General features: G+C 41.5%; 1 protein-coding gene across 7 annotated transcripts in view; it reads right to left on the reverse strand.

Annotated features, from left to right (window-relative positions):
* Positions 1-12,519, reverse strand: part of fndc3a (fibronectin type III domain containing 3A) — a 240,054-nt gene that overhangs the window by 94,239 nt on the left and 133,296 nt on the right. For all 7 annotated transcript variants that reach the window (XR_011886362.1, XR_011886361.1, XM_072260774.1 and 4 more), the window contains 2 exons: positions 10,482-10,558; positions 9,598-9,814 (listed from right to left, as the gene is read on the reverse strand). Coding sequence is in view for 5 of the 7 variants with exons in the window: in XM_072260774.1 (XP_072116875.1) it covers positions 9,598-9,814; positions 10,482-10,558 (294 nt within the window). In the remaining 2 variants the exon portion in view is untranslated. The remainder of the gene's footprint in view (positions 1-9,597; positions 9,815-10,481; positions 10,559-12,519) is intronic.

Consider the following 12,519-nt stretch of genomic DNA (forward strand, 5'->3'; position numbering starts at 1 on the left):
ATTTTTACACTCACTGACAAGTGGCACAGACAGCAATCCAGAGATTACTACCATGAAGGCCCTGATTCTCAACTTTCTAACTAGCTCCCCAAAATCTCTTTTCAGGACCTCCTCACCTTGTCTACCTATGTCATTCATGCCAGTATGTACCAAGATGTCTGGCTGTTCATCTCAAGGCGCCAATGTCAGGGATGTCTTGAGAATGCCATAGACCCAATCTGAGACATCCCTGATATTGGCACCTTGAAGGCAACATAGCATATGGGTGCCTCTATTGTGCCAACAGAACCTCATCTCTGTTACTCTGACTATGAAATCTCCTATCAACAGTGCACCCCTCTTCACCTCTCTGCTCTTCTGAGCCACAGCACCAGACTGAGACCTAGTTGCTGTGGCTCCCCTCTGGTAGGTCATCCCCCTCAATAGTATTCAAAGTTGTACAAAGGATAAGAGGAACGTTTGATAGCTCTGGGTCTGTGCTCACTGTCATTTAAAATATTCAGGGGGATCTCACTGAAACCTTTCGAATGTTGGAAGGCCTAGAAACAGTAGATGAGAAAAGAATGTTTCTCATGTAGGGGAGTCTAGGACAAGAGGCATAGCCTCAGGATAAAGGGGAGTCAACTTAATACAGAGATATGGAGAAATTTCTTTAGCTGGAGGGTGGCGAATTTGTGGAATTTATTACCACGGGCAGCTGTGGAGGCTGGGTTGTTGGGAGTATAAAAGGCACAGCTTGATAGGTTCTTGATTATACATGGCATCAAAGGTTACAGGGAGAAGGCTGGGGAGTGGGGCTGAGGAAGGAAAAAGAATCAGCCATGATTGAATGGTGGAGCAGACTCAGTGGGCCAAATGGCCTAATTCTGTTCCATGTCTTATGGTCTTATAATTACAATTGAGAGGAACAGCCACAGGTGTACTTTTCTTTTCTTTTCCTGACAGTCACCAAGTTACCAGTCTCCTGCAATCTAGGGGTGACTACCTCCTTGAAGCTCCTGTCTATCACCTCCGCATTTTCCCATATGAGTCAAAAGTTATCGAGCTGTAGCTCCAATTCCTTAATACATTTTCTCAGGAACTGCAACTTGTTGCACCTGGTGCAGATGTTTTTATCTGGGAGACTGAAGGTCTCCCAGACTTCCCACATCCGTCACAGAGTACAAAACACAGCCCTGGAGCAATTCTCACTAAACTACTATGCCCTAACAGATAAGAAATTAACAAATAATAAGAGAGAGAGAGATACCTCACCCAAGTCTGATGAACCAATGCCACTCTAAACACTGGCACACTCTGAAGAATGACCGGTCTGCTTGCAATTGAGTTATCTTTATTGGCCCTTTCTAATTAATCCCTCTTGGGGATTGGTCATTCCTCAACTCAGGTAAACTGCCGCAAAACTCTGACTTTAGAATTTCGATCGCTTTCCTGATTAAAAGGTAGCTCTCTTTACACAGCCCTGCCGTTGAATGCCCAACTGACGAGTACCTGTTTGTTGAATGTCTAGTTTTGTAGTTGTGTAAATTGGGCAGACATAATGAAGTACCTTTAAATTTGAGATATTATTGATTGTTCATTGCCATCATTTTTATAACTGACAGTGGTTTACATGAATATTTGTTTGACTTGGATGTTTGGTTGAGTGTTTTACTTTTTGTCTGTAATAAATGGTTAATGCGCTTACTCGCAATCAGTGTTTTTAGTCCTACTTATCGAATTCGCAATTCTATTTCCCTATAATGCTTGGTGTCGCAAACAGCATACGGTGGGTGTAACAGAGGTTTAGAAGTACAAGTAAGAAAGAGACCTCCCCGCTACCCCCCATGTGAGGAATGCAAAGTCCTGGCATGGACCGATAACCGTGTGGGAGTCAGAATTCTCCTCAAGATGCCAGCGGGCCAAAGCATGCCAGTGGATTATTCAGACAAATTGGTCCCCTGCAGCATGAAGATGGGACACTACCTAGTGTCTGTGCTGAATGAGGTAGGGTTCTCAGTTAGAAAGGGGAGCCAGAGGAAACCTTCATGGCTGTTGGCAGCCATCATAAAGCAACAGTGTGATATGATTTCACAGAAACACCAGGAAATCAAAACTGGAATATAATATACACTATCCCATTTGGGGCACAGCAGCTATGGTAATGTGGGGATGTCATACTTTAAACTTGTTGAATGCTGTTTATTTGTGCATGATGAATAGCTTCCTTGTTTTGAAGTCTTAATATATTTCCTCAACTGACTTTATTCCTTACATCCTTCACATACATGAGAGTAAAAATCTTTGTTTCCTCTCTAAATGTGCAATTTATAGTAATTTGTAATAAATAGTATGTACAACAGGATAGTCAATATGGCATAGAAATACAATTGTATCAGCATGAATTAATTTGTCTGATGGAAAGTTAATATTTTGGAGCAAGGGATTTTCTGGTTCAAAGTGTGAATGGTTCGCACATTTAAGACGTTGTGGCCACATATATGTGTGTATGAGCGAGTGGGTACAAATCAATATTGGAAGTTTGAGATATTTCGTTACTCACTGAAGTGAATTTGCAGGAGCTCCTATCTTAAGTGGCTGTGTGAATGTGTTAACATGTCGGGGGCCCCCAACCAGTCATCTATGCTTTCCCTTTATTCTTTGGAAAATGTGTTAGAAGTTTTTCACTCAAATTAATTGTTTGTTGTAAGTTTTGCAGCTACTTGTGAAGGTTCTCAAGGAAGGAAAAAACAAACATGGATTTTTGCTTGTTTGTTTATCTGTTTACCATGAAATTAGTTTTTAGAGAGAGACTGTGATTCCACACACGGGCCATTGTTATGTCCTGTACATTTCCTGGCCTGTGTTTCCTCTTTAATCTGTGTTGCACTTTCCTGGGACATCTGCAATTACTCTTCCATAGCCAGCATCTGCTGGGGACTGCTTAAAAACAAGGCCACTCCCAATCTGCAGCCAGCACTACTACATCACCCTTTCTCCTAGCTTTAATTTAATAAATACCTTCTCTTTGTAATTCCTGTTGTGCCCTGACTCCTTTGCGTTACTTCCTGAGAGCCGAGGTTGTAACATAATGGGGGCTCGGCCACGTGAGCTGGCTAGGGAAAGAAGAAAACTTGGTATGAAAGGGAGGCTAAACAGGAGTGTTTTCTCCAGGGGACCAAGTGTTTGTCCTTTTGCCACTGCCTGGTTCTGCCTTGCAGGCTCAGTACAGTGGGCCATATGTAATCGATCACAGAGTGGGGTCAGTGTAAAGACTCCAGATCATAAGTGTAAGGCGCATCTGTGCCACGTTAACTTTTTGAAACCTTACAATGACTGGAAACACACTGTCCGCACAGGTTAAGTCTATGGATGTGCTGAAGTCTCCATCTGCAGGTGATAAGGAAAATGTTGGTGCCATTTCTAAAGAGATTCCTCACGGTAGGTTGCCTAATTCCAAAATCCTGGCTGATTTGGACACTCACCTGCCTTATCTAAACCCTCCTGAGTGCTCTGATATCATTCAGGTAATCAATCAATATTTGGCCCTTTTCTCTGATATTCCATCCTGTACTAAGTACTTCAGCATGATATTGATGTGGGTAATTTAAGTGCCAGCTTCTATGTAAGAAACTAAATTACATGTTGGATTGTGGTATAGTGGAACCCAGGTCAAGTCCCTGAAGTTCCTCATCTTTTGTTTGCTAAATCAGACAATTCAGTATGTTTTTGCACAGACTTTCCAAAGGTAAACTCTATACCTAAGCCTGACTCCTATCCTCTTCCTCGTCTAGATAATTGTATTGACCATGTTGGCTCTTCATCCCTTGTTATTAAGCTGGATCTCTTAAAGGGCTATTGGCAAGTGCCAATGACCCAGCAAGCCAGTGAGATTTCTGCTCTTGTTACTCCTGATGCATTTTGCCAGTACAAGGTCATGGCTTCTGGAATGAGGAATGCCCTAGCAACTTCTCAAAGTCTGGTTAGTAAGGCGCTAGAGGGAGTTGCAGGTTGTGATACTTACCTTGATGATTTGGTAATTTACAGCTCTACCTGGTCTCAACATAAACACAAGAAATAGGAGGAGTAGGTCATCCGGCCCACTGAGCCTGCCCCGCCATTCAATCAGATCATGGCTGATCTGTCCGCAAACTCAACTCCATCTACCTGCCTTTTCCCCATAACCCTTAATTCCCTTACTATGTAAAAACCTATCTAATTGTTTCTTGCAACACACACAAAATGCTGGTGGAATGCAGCTGCCAGGCAGCATCTATAGGAAGAAGTACAGTCGAAGTTTCGGGCCGAGACCCTTCGTCAGGATTAACTGAAAGAAGAGATAGTAAGAGATTTGGAAGTGGGAGGGGGAGATCCAAAATGATAGAAGACAGGAGGGGTAGGGAACAAGCTTAAGAGCTACAAAGTTGATTGGCAAAAGGGTTACAGAGTTGGAGAAAGGGGAAGGTCACGGGACAGGAGGCCTAGGGAGAAAGAAAGGGGGAGGGGAGCCCAGAGGAAGATGGAGAGCAGGCAAGGAGTGATTGTGAGAGGGACAGAGAGAGAAGAAAAAAAAGGGGAATAAAAATAAATAAGGGATGGGGTAAGAAGGGGAGGAGGGGCATTAACAGAAGTGAGGGGAATCAATGTTCATGCCATCAGGTTGGAGGTTACCCAGCGGAATACAAGGTGTTGTTCCTCCAACCTGAGTGTGGCTTTATCTTGACAATAGAGGAGGCTATGGATTGACATATCAGAATGGGAATGGGACGTGGACCTAAAATGTGTGGCCACTGAGAGATCCTGCTTTCTCTGGCGGACAGAGCATAGGTTTCTTAACCTGTTTCTTAAATATATTTAGTGAAGAAGCCTCAACTGCTTCCCTGGGCAGAGAATTCCACAGATTCACCACTCTCTGGGAAAAACAGCTTCTCCTCATTTCCGTCCTAAATCTCCTCCCCTGAATCTTGAGGCAATGTCCCCTAGTTCTAATCTCACCTACCAATGGAAACAACTTTCCTACTTTTATCTTATCTATCCCTTTCAAAATTTTGTATGTTTCTATAAGATCCTCTTTCATTCTTCTGAACTCCAGAGAGTATAGTTCCAGCTAGAGGAGGTGTTCAAGCAGTTAGTGGCTGCAAATTTGACCCTGAACCTCTCCAAGTGTGAATTTGGGCAAGCTACAGTTACCTAACTGGGTAAAGTTGTAGGCCATGGTCAAGTCTGCCCTATTGGAGCTAAAGTAGAAGCCCCTGCGAATTTTGCTGTGCCAGCATTCCAGACAGAGCTGAAACAGTTCCTCAGAAGGGCAGGTTACTATAGAAGTCATAGCAAAAATTTTTCCACCATTGCTGCACCGTTAACTAACCTACTTAGTCCCAACATTCCCTATGTTTGGACGGAGACATGTCAGCATGCCTTTGAGAATTTGAAGGCCTTGCTGAGTAGTGCTCCTGTCCTAGCAGATCCTGATTCAGTAAGCCTTTTAAGCTAGCTGTTGATGCTAGTGATGTTGGTGTCAGGACTGTGCTCCTCCAAGATGATTCACTGGGTGTGGAGCATCCTATGTGCTATTTCTCTAAGAAACTTAAGGTCCATCAGAAGCACTACTCCACAACAGAAGGAAGCTTTAGCCCTTATTCTTGCCCTGAATTATTTTGATGTCTATGTTTCTTCCAATTCTCCACTCACTGTGTACACAGAACATAACCCTCTGGTCTTTTACCTCAGTATGAGGAACTCTAACCAGTGTTTAATACGGAGTTTATTCCTGCAGTGGTATGACCTGAAGCTTTGCCACATCTTTAAAAGGGACAATGTGCTAGCAGATGCCCTTTCAAGGTAGTAAGTGTACCTGGCATCTGCTTACACCCTATATCCCTTAATGAACATACTGTATGCATTATTAGGGTAGCTTTAGGTTGCCCCAGAGCATCCTTTCAGGGCGAGGGTGTTATGTCCTGTACATTTCCTGGCCTGTGTTTCCTCTTTAACCTGTGTTGCAGTTCCCTGGAACGTCTGCAATTACCCTTCCATTGTCGGCACCTGGTGGGGACAGCTTAAAAACAAGGCCACTTCCACTCTCTCTCTTCCATTCTGCAGCCAACAGTACCACACCACACGTCACCATTTTTCCCTTCACCTTAACTTTAATTTAATAAATATCTTTTGTTTGTAAATCCTGTTGTGGCCTGACTCCTTTGTGTTACTTCCTGAGAGCCGAGGTTGTAACATCATGTGGAATCCAGGTTATGATGATGGAAATCTGTGCATCTTTATTTTGGATATGAGATGCCCACATTTCAGAGGGAAATTATTCATTGGTGAACAGTTAAACTGGAAATTTGGAATTCATATTTTGGTAGATTGGAAGATTTGGGGAGCAATCTTAAAAGCTGCTGTTTTGGCTAACAAGTCTGCTTTATGTCTAAATACCCAGTGAGAGAGAGGGAGTGAGCTTGTGACTCCCTACATTATAGAATGGCATAGTGGATGGTGACGACAGTGCTGATGACGCTGACCTGGGGTGGGAGGTCCTATTACAAGTTTTGTAATTTGTTTTGGATTTGTACGAGGACTCCTAACAAGGGATACCATTAATAATGATCCTCTTTGATGACAAGAAAAAAGACTGTTGTAAGAACTTGCCCAGCTTCTTGGGTTTTGGTATTCTGTTTTGGAGAAGCTGGAAGGGAGTCGTCTATTCCAACCAACCTCACCCCATAGTACGGTAACAGCCTTAAAGAACTTCAGCTTTAGCGACACCTGGTAGAGCAAATGCTTTAAGGGCTGGTATTTCCCTATGTATGATTTGTTTAATCCAAAGGTTATGACTCTGGAAGTGATTCCCCAGCCAATAGGGAAGGGAATGGAATGTTGGTGTAAGTGGTATGATAGACACAGGTCCAACCAGTCAGCGGGACACAGCAAGTGTGAACAGGAACAGTATCCTGGGATGACTGTGTATATGTCGAATGGTGGTGTGAAGGTGGGCATTCCTTAGACACTGAGTGCCACTTACTGGATATGTGGCTTCCGGGCCTACCCATGGCTCCCCATAGGGTAGTATAGCTGCTGCTATTCAGGGTACGGGGTGCTATATATATATATACCAACCTCCTCTGTTCACGTTGGTTGACATAGTAAGAAGGCTACCACAGAGGCAGAAAGGTTTTGGATGATAGCCTTTCCTCAGTATGGTATGGCCAGGCTGTCCCTGAAACAGCTACGTATGACCTCTGTGATGAAGACGGTAGGTAACGAGACAGCCATAGCTCTCAAGCACACGAACAATGCGCTGACCCAAGTACTGGCTGAAAGGATAGCCATTCGAACAGTTGCCTTGCAGAATCAGATGGCCTTATATTAACAGCTCAGAGTGAAATGTGGCACTTGAGCTGTTATCAGGTCACGAATGTTGCATCTACATTCCTGACGCGTCAGGGAACATTGCTCACTTGGCTGATCACACCTGACAGTCAGTGGATAAGATTAAGAAAGTGAGAGACCAGCTCCATAGCTATTACACCATGGGCAGGAAAGCTGGTGGAATTTTGGGACGCTAGGAGGACGGTGGACTACTGTGGTACATTGGGTAGTAACTATTGGCCTTATAGTACAAGAAATTGTACTTTTGTGTTTTATATGTAGCTTATTGGGGCACTTGCGGTGGTTACGCTAGCCTGAGGGCCAAAACTGTCATGGTGTTGTGTCTTTCAAGGGGTGGCTGGTAATGTGAAGGGTTAATTTTCTTGCCAGTTGTTGTTTGGCATGTTGAAGGATGCAACAGCTCTTTACCACCGGTTGGCTTTCATGCCACAGCACTGGCTTCTGGTACCACCTCAGGGTATAAGAATAGCACGAGTGAAAAAGTCTCTCTCTTTCAATAAAGGCTCACTTCAGGCTGAGTTCACGACCAGTGAGAAAGTGTGCTGCAGCTTGGAGGCCCTATGCTCACACTTAGCTAATTACCTGTTTGTTGAATGTTTAGTTTTATAGTTGTGTAACTCGGGAAGACTTAATGAAGTACCTTTTGGGTTTCAGGCATTACTGAATGTTTAATGTCTTATGTTTTGTAACTTAGGGTGGCTTAGATGAGTACGTTTGACTTAGACGTTTGGTCAAGTATTTTACCGTTTGTCCGTAAATAAATAGTTAACATGCTTAATCATAATCAGTGTCATTTGTCCCATTTACCGAATCCATAGATCTGTTTTCCTGTAACAAGTGACCTATCCAGTGAAGTTCTGAATCACAACAAAATAGCTTGAACTCTATCACCAGATATTGAACAGGGTATTTTGATATAGTGAGTCAGAGCTAAACCCCCATTCAACCCTGAACAAAGAACGTCTTTACCTAGAGAAAAGTACATATCTTTTGAAAGAGATCAAATCATAAATTTAATATACCCCCCAAAAATATATTTTAAGGCAAGTTATTTTTCCTACTAGTTGAAAAGAAAAGGCAAGCATCAGATACCAGATAAGTTTGTTCTTATAGAATTCAAGCAATTTAGGAATTCCACCGGTTAATCTAAGATCCAACCAACTTCAGAGATTATCTCTCTTTCCCTCTCCCACTGGAAATCCTGAAGACAGATATGAGACTCAAGGACAGCTTCTATCCTGCTGTTATCAGACTCGTAAACAATAAGATGTACTCCTGAGCTCACAAACTATCTCATTATGATGTTGAATTTACTGTTTACCTGCACTCTACTTTCTCTGTAGTTTTTACACTTTATTCTGCTTTGTTTTACATTGTTCTTCCTCAATGTACTGAGTAATAATTTGATCTGTATGAACTTTATGCAAGATAAGCTTTTCATTTGGTACATGTGACAATAATAAACCAATATGAATATAAACAGATTTTCCACCCAGGATGTTTTGAAAATATACAATGATTAGTAAATCAGGAGAAGAAGATGGTGGCGTGACGACAGTGCACGCAGCCACTTCGGTGGTGATGTCTGTTATCTGTCAAATAGGGGACCGTGCACAATTCTGATTTGATGGAGACAGACGTGAGAGTACGGAGGAACATCGGGAAAACTTCCAAAATGCCCGCTTCGCTGCCGTTGCTACTGTGTGGTAACCGGAATCTCCGGAGTAAAAGGCCCTGAAATTCTCGGCTTTGCTTGTTTCAGCGGCCGGGGCGAGGTTGAAGGCGCTGGGCAGAGGATGGTGCTCGGGAGGCTGTATTGGAGAGGCTGGTCGGAAGCTCAAAATTTTCGGATGGATGGACTCAGTGTCGGCTGTGGTCGGCTGCTTTCAAGGCATCGGCAAGTTGACGGTCCCTGGAGGTTTATGGCAGGGAGTTTCTCCCTTTTGCAGCCTGCTATCGGGGACTTGGGAGTCAATCGACTCGGGGACTTTTGAGACTTTTTTTTACCGTGCCCATGGTTTGTTCTTCACCAAATTATGGTATTGCTTTGCACTGCTGTAACTATATGTTATAATTATGTGGTTCTGTCATTGTTAGTCTTTGGTTTGTCCTGTTTTCTGTGATATCACTCCAGAGAAACATTGTATCATTTCTTAATGCATATATGCATTTCTAAATGACAATAAAAGAGGACTGAGTGTTCTCATAATCTAAAAAAAAACTGTTTACCTTGATCTGTATATGAATGTGGAGGATGATGCTGTGGAACGTACTGTGTTGAAACATCGCCTGGTCCTGTAGAGTACATTTGATGATGTGGTAGGACAGGTGGATGAAGAAACGTAGGCATATATGGATGAGGATGTATTGGTGGATGACTACCAGGGTGAAACTCTGGCTGTTGAGGTAACACCAGCACCCTTCGAACACCATTTTCTTCAATAACCTGCAACAACATCAAGTAGAATAGCCCTGCTTAAAATCTGAAGCTGACAAGGCAAGTTTTGTTTTGGTCTAACTCAACTTTCCTCATTCCATAAAGTAACCAGAACGAGAGGAACCACTATGAAATATAGGACTAATTTTTTACTCACAAGATCATTATAAGCAAAGACAATAATACATTTTACATTAGAAATAAGGCTACAGATAATTCAGATAATAAAGTAATTATGTACTGATGTCCAGTGTGCTAAATCAGATATTCCTATCTTACATATTACAAAATTATTGAAGTATTTCATATGCAAGACATACAACTGTCATCCATTTAGCAACATTTTCCAAAACACTGATAAAGACCCTTGACAATTTGTGAGATACAGTAAAACAAGCCTTGCTTTTCCCAAGAACAACAGAATCAACACAATTTCATAGAACAAATGTAAGTTTTCCCAAAATGTACAACCTTGTCCAAACTTGATTTATTCATTACAATTGTGCACAGCTTGATAGGGTAAATATACGACTTGCTACTCCTGAGAAGAAGCAATAAACTTTGCTAGTTAAAAGTCTTATTAAGCTGTAATATAATCAAAATTAACTTGGTTTATATTATTGTATGTATTTTCCCACATAATTGTTCTTTTTATTAGAAGTCACTTTCTGTTCACCTGGGATACATATCCTGGAGGCACATAAATAGGAGGCACTGAACCATTTGGGGACACCATTGGAACCTGAGCAGGACCTGCAGAGGGAGAAATGAAATTTAGAACTTACTTCAAATATTTCCAGAAAACATCCTGTAAATGCCTGAAAGCAACTTTGAAATTCAAAAAAGTATACCAAGTGTACATTTGGTAATTTGTGAAGCTACTTGTGCAGCCAAATATCATTGCTGGTTTCCAAAATCTCTTATTTTCCCACCATTCCATGCTGCCTCTATCACAGTACTGAAACAGCCTACACATAAAAATCAGGGCAGCTAAGCAGCTGAATTTTGTGTAGGAAACAGTATTGACAACTGTGGGGCTTTATTCCTCCATTAAAGACGAGTTCCAAAGTTTTCAGTCCTGTTCGCAGTGATTCTTCCTAAATCCTTAGAGCTCTTCTGTCATGTACAGAATACAAGCTGGAAATGAACAAAGCAACCCACTTGACTGGTACCTCATCCAAGATCCTGGGCATTCAGTTCCTAAACTACTAATGCATTGTGCAAGTTTTACAAAACCCACCTTCACCAGTACCTCCAAAACGAGTTGAAAAGCACATCGCCCCAAAGCATTTCTATTAATTTTTTTAAAAAATTTTAATGCATTTCTACAAGACACTACAAAGAAGAACTTAACAATAAAATGGAGATTTATACAGTGCAGAACAAACAAATCCAATATATAGTTCATAACAGTAAGAAAAAAAAGCACCCAAAAGAGAATTATGTAAAATTAATATTCACCCCAACCTCCCACTAAAAAAAGAAAAAAAACCCAGGCCAACCACTTTACATATATAAAAAAAATCAATCAGAACATTCAATCCCAGAGAACTGTAATAACATATAGGGGAAAAATAATATAATGCCAACTACCATAAGTATAATTCATAACAGAAAACCATATAACTTTCAAGAAAAAAAAGCTGAAAGTAAGGGATTGTAGCATACTAAAAAAAAAAGGATAAACTTACCCTAAAGAAGCACGATGAAAATATTCAAGAAAAGGTCCCCACACCTTATGAAACTTTATGTCCCAATTAAGGTGAATAATTAATCTTTTCGAGGTCTAAACAGGTCATAATATCATTAAGTTATTGAGCATGAGTGGGTGGGGCAACATCTTTCCACCTAAGAACCACCAAACGTCTAGCTAAGAGATAATGTTTGGTGTTTAGTCGTACTCAAGTGCATATTTACTTCACCCAAGGTGCCAAAAAGAGCAACCAGAGGGTTAGGTTCTAAATGACAGTTAAGAATATGAGATAGGGTTAAAAAAAAACTTCTCTCCAGAATTTCTCAAGACTAGGACAGGTCCAATACATATGAATAAGGGAAGCCTCAGCACCTTTACACTTATCACAAACAGGACTAATGTCAGGATAAAACCGCGGTAATTTAGTTTTAGACATATGAGCCCTGTGTACAACCTTAAACTGCAAAAGGCAGTGGCGAGCACATAAAGAGGTTGAGTTGACTGACTTAAGGATTAGATCCCGAAACTGCATCGGATAAAGAGATATTTAGATCTTGCTCCCAGGCAGATCTGATTTTATTGAAAGGGGCACGTCTCAAAATCACTAACTTATCACGAATAGCCGATATTAAACCTTACCCAATGGGTTGGTACAGGTTTCCCCCACCATCTGAAGGTAGAGCGTTCCTATGAAATGGTTTGTAAGCCGGAATGTCATAAAGCGAAGAAGCAATTACCATTTATTTATATGGGAAAAATTTGTCAGCATTCGCAGACCCAAAAATAACCTACCAAATCATGCCAAATAACACATAAAACCTAAAATAACAGTAATATATAGTAAAAGCAGGAATGATATGATAAATACACAGCCTATGTAAATTAGAAATATTTCTCTACAACGATTGCCTGCACTGTTCTCCACAGCAAAAATCTCACGCAAGCACCGTCGGCAAAAGACGACATAGAGCAAGTGGAATTGGCAATCACTTCTGATCTGGGCCAACATTTACGTGCTGGG

The sequence above is a fragment of the Mobula birostris genome, chromosome 6, assembly GCF_030028105.1.
Source record: "Mobula birostris isolate sMobBir1 chromosome 6, sMobBir1.hap1, whole genome shotgun sequence".
NCBI lineage: Eukaryota > Metazoa > Chordata > Chondrichthyes > Myliobatiformes > Myliobatidae > Mobula > Mobula birostris.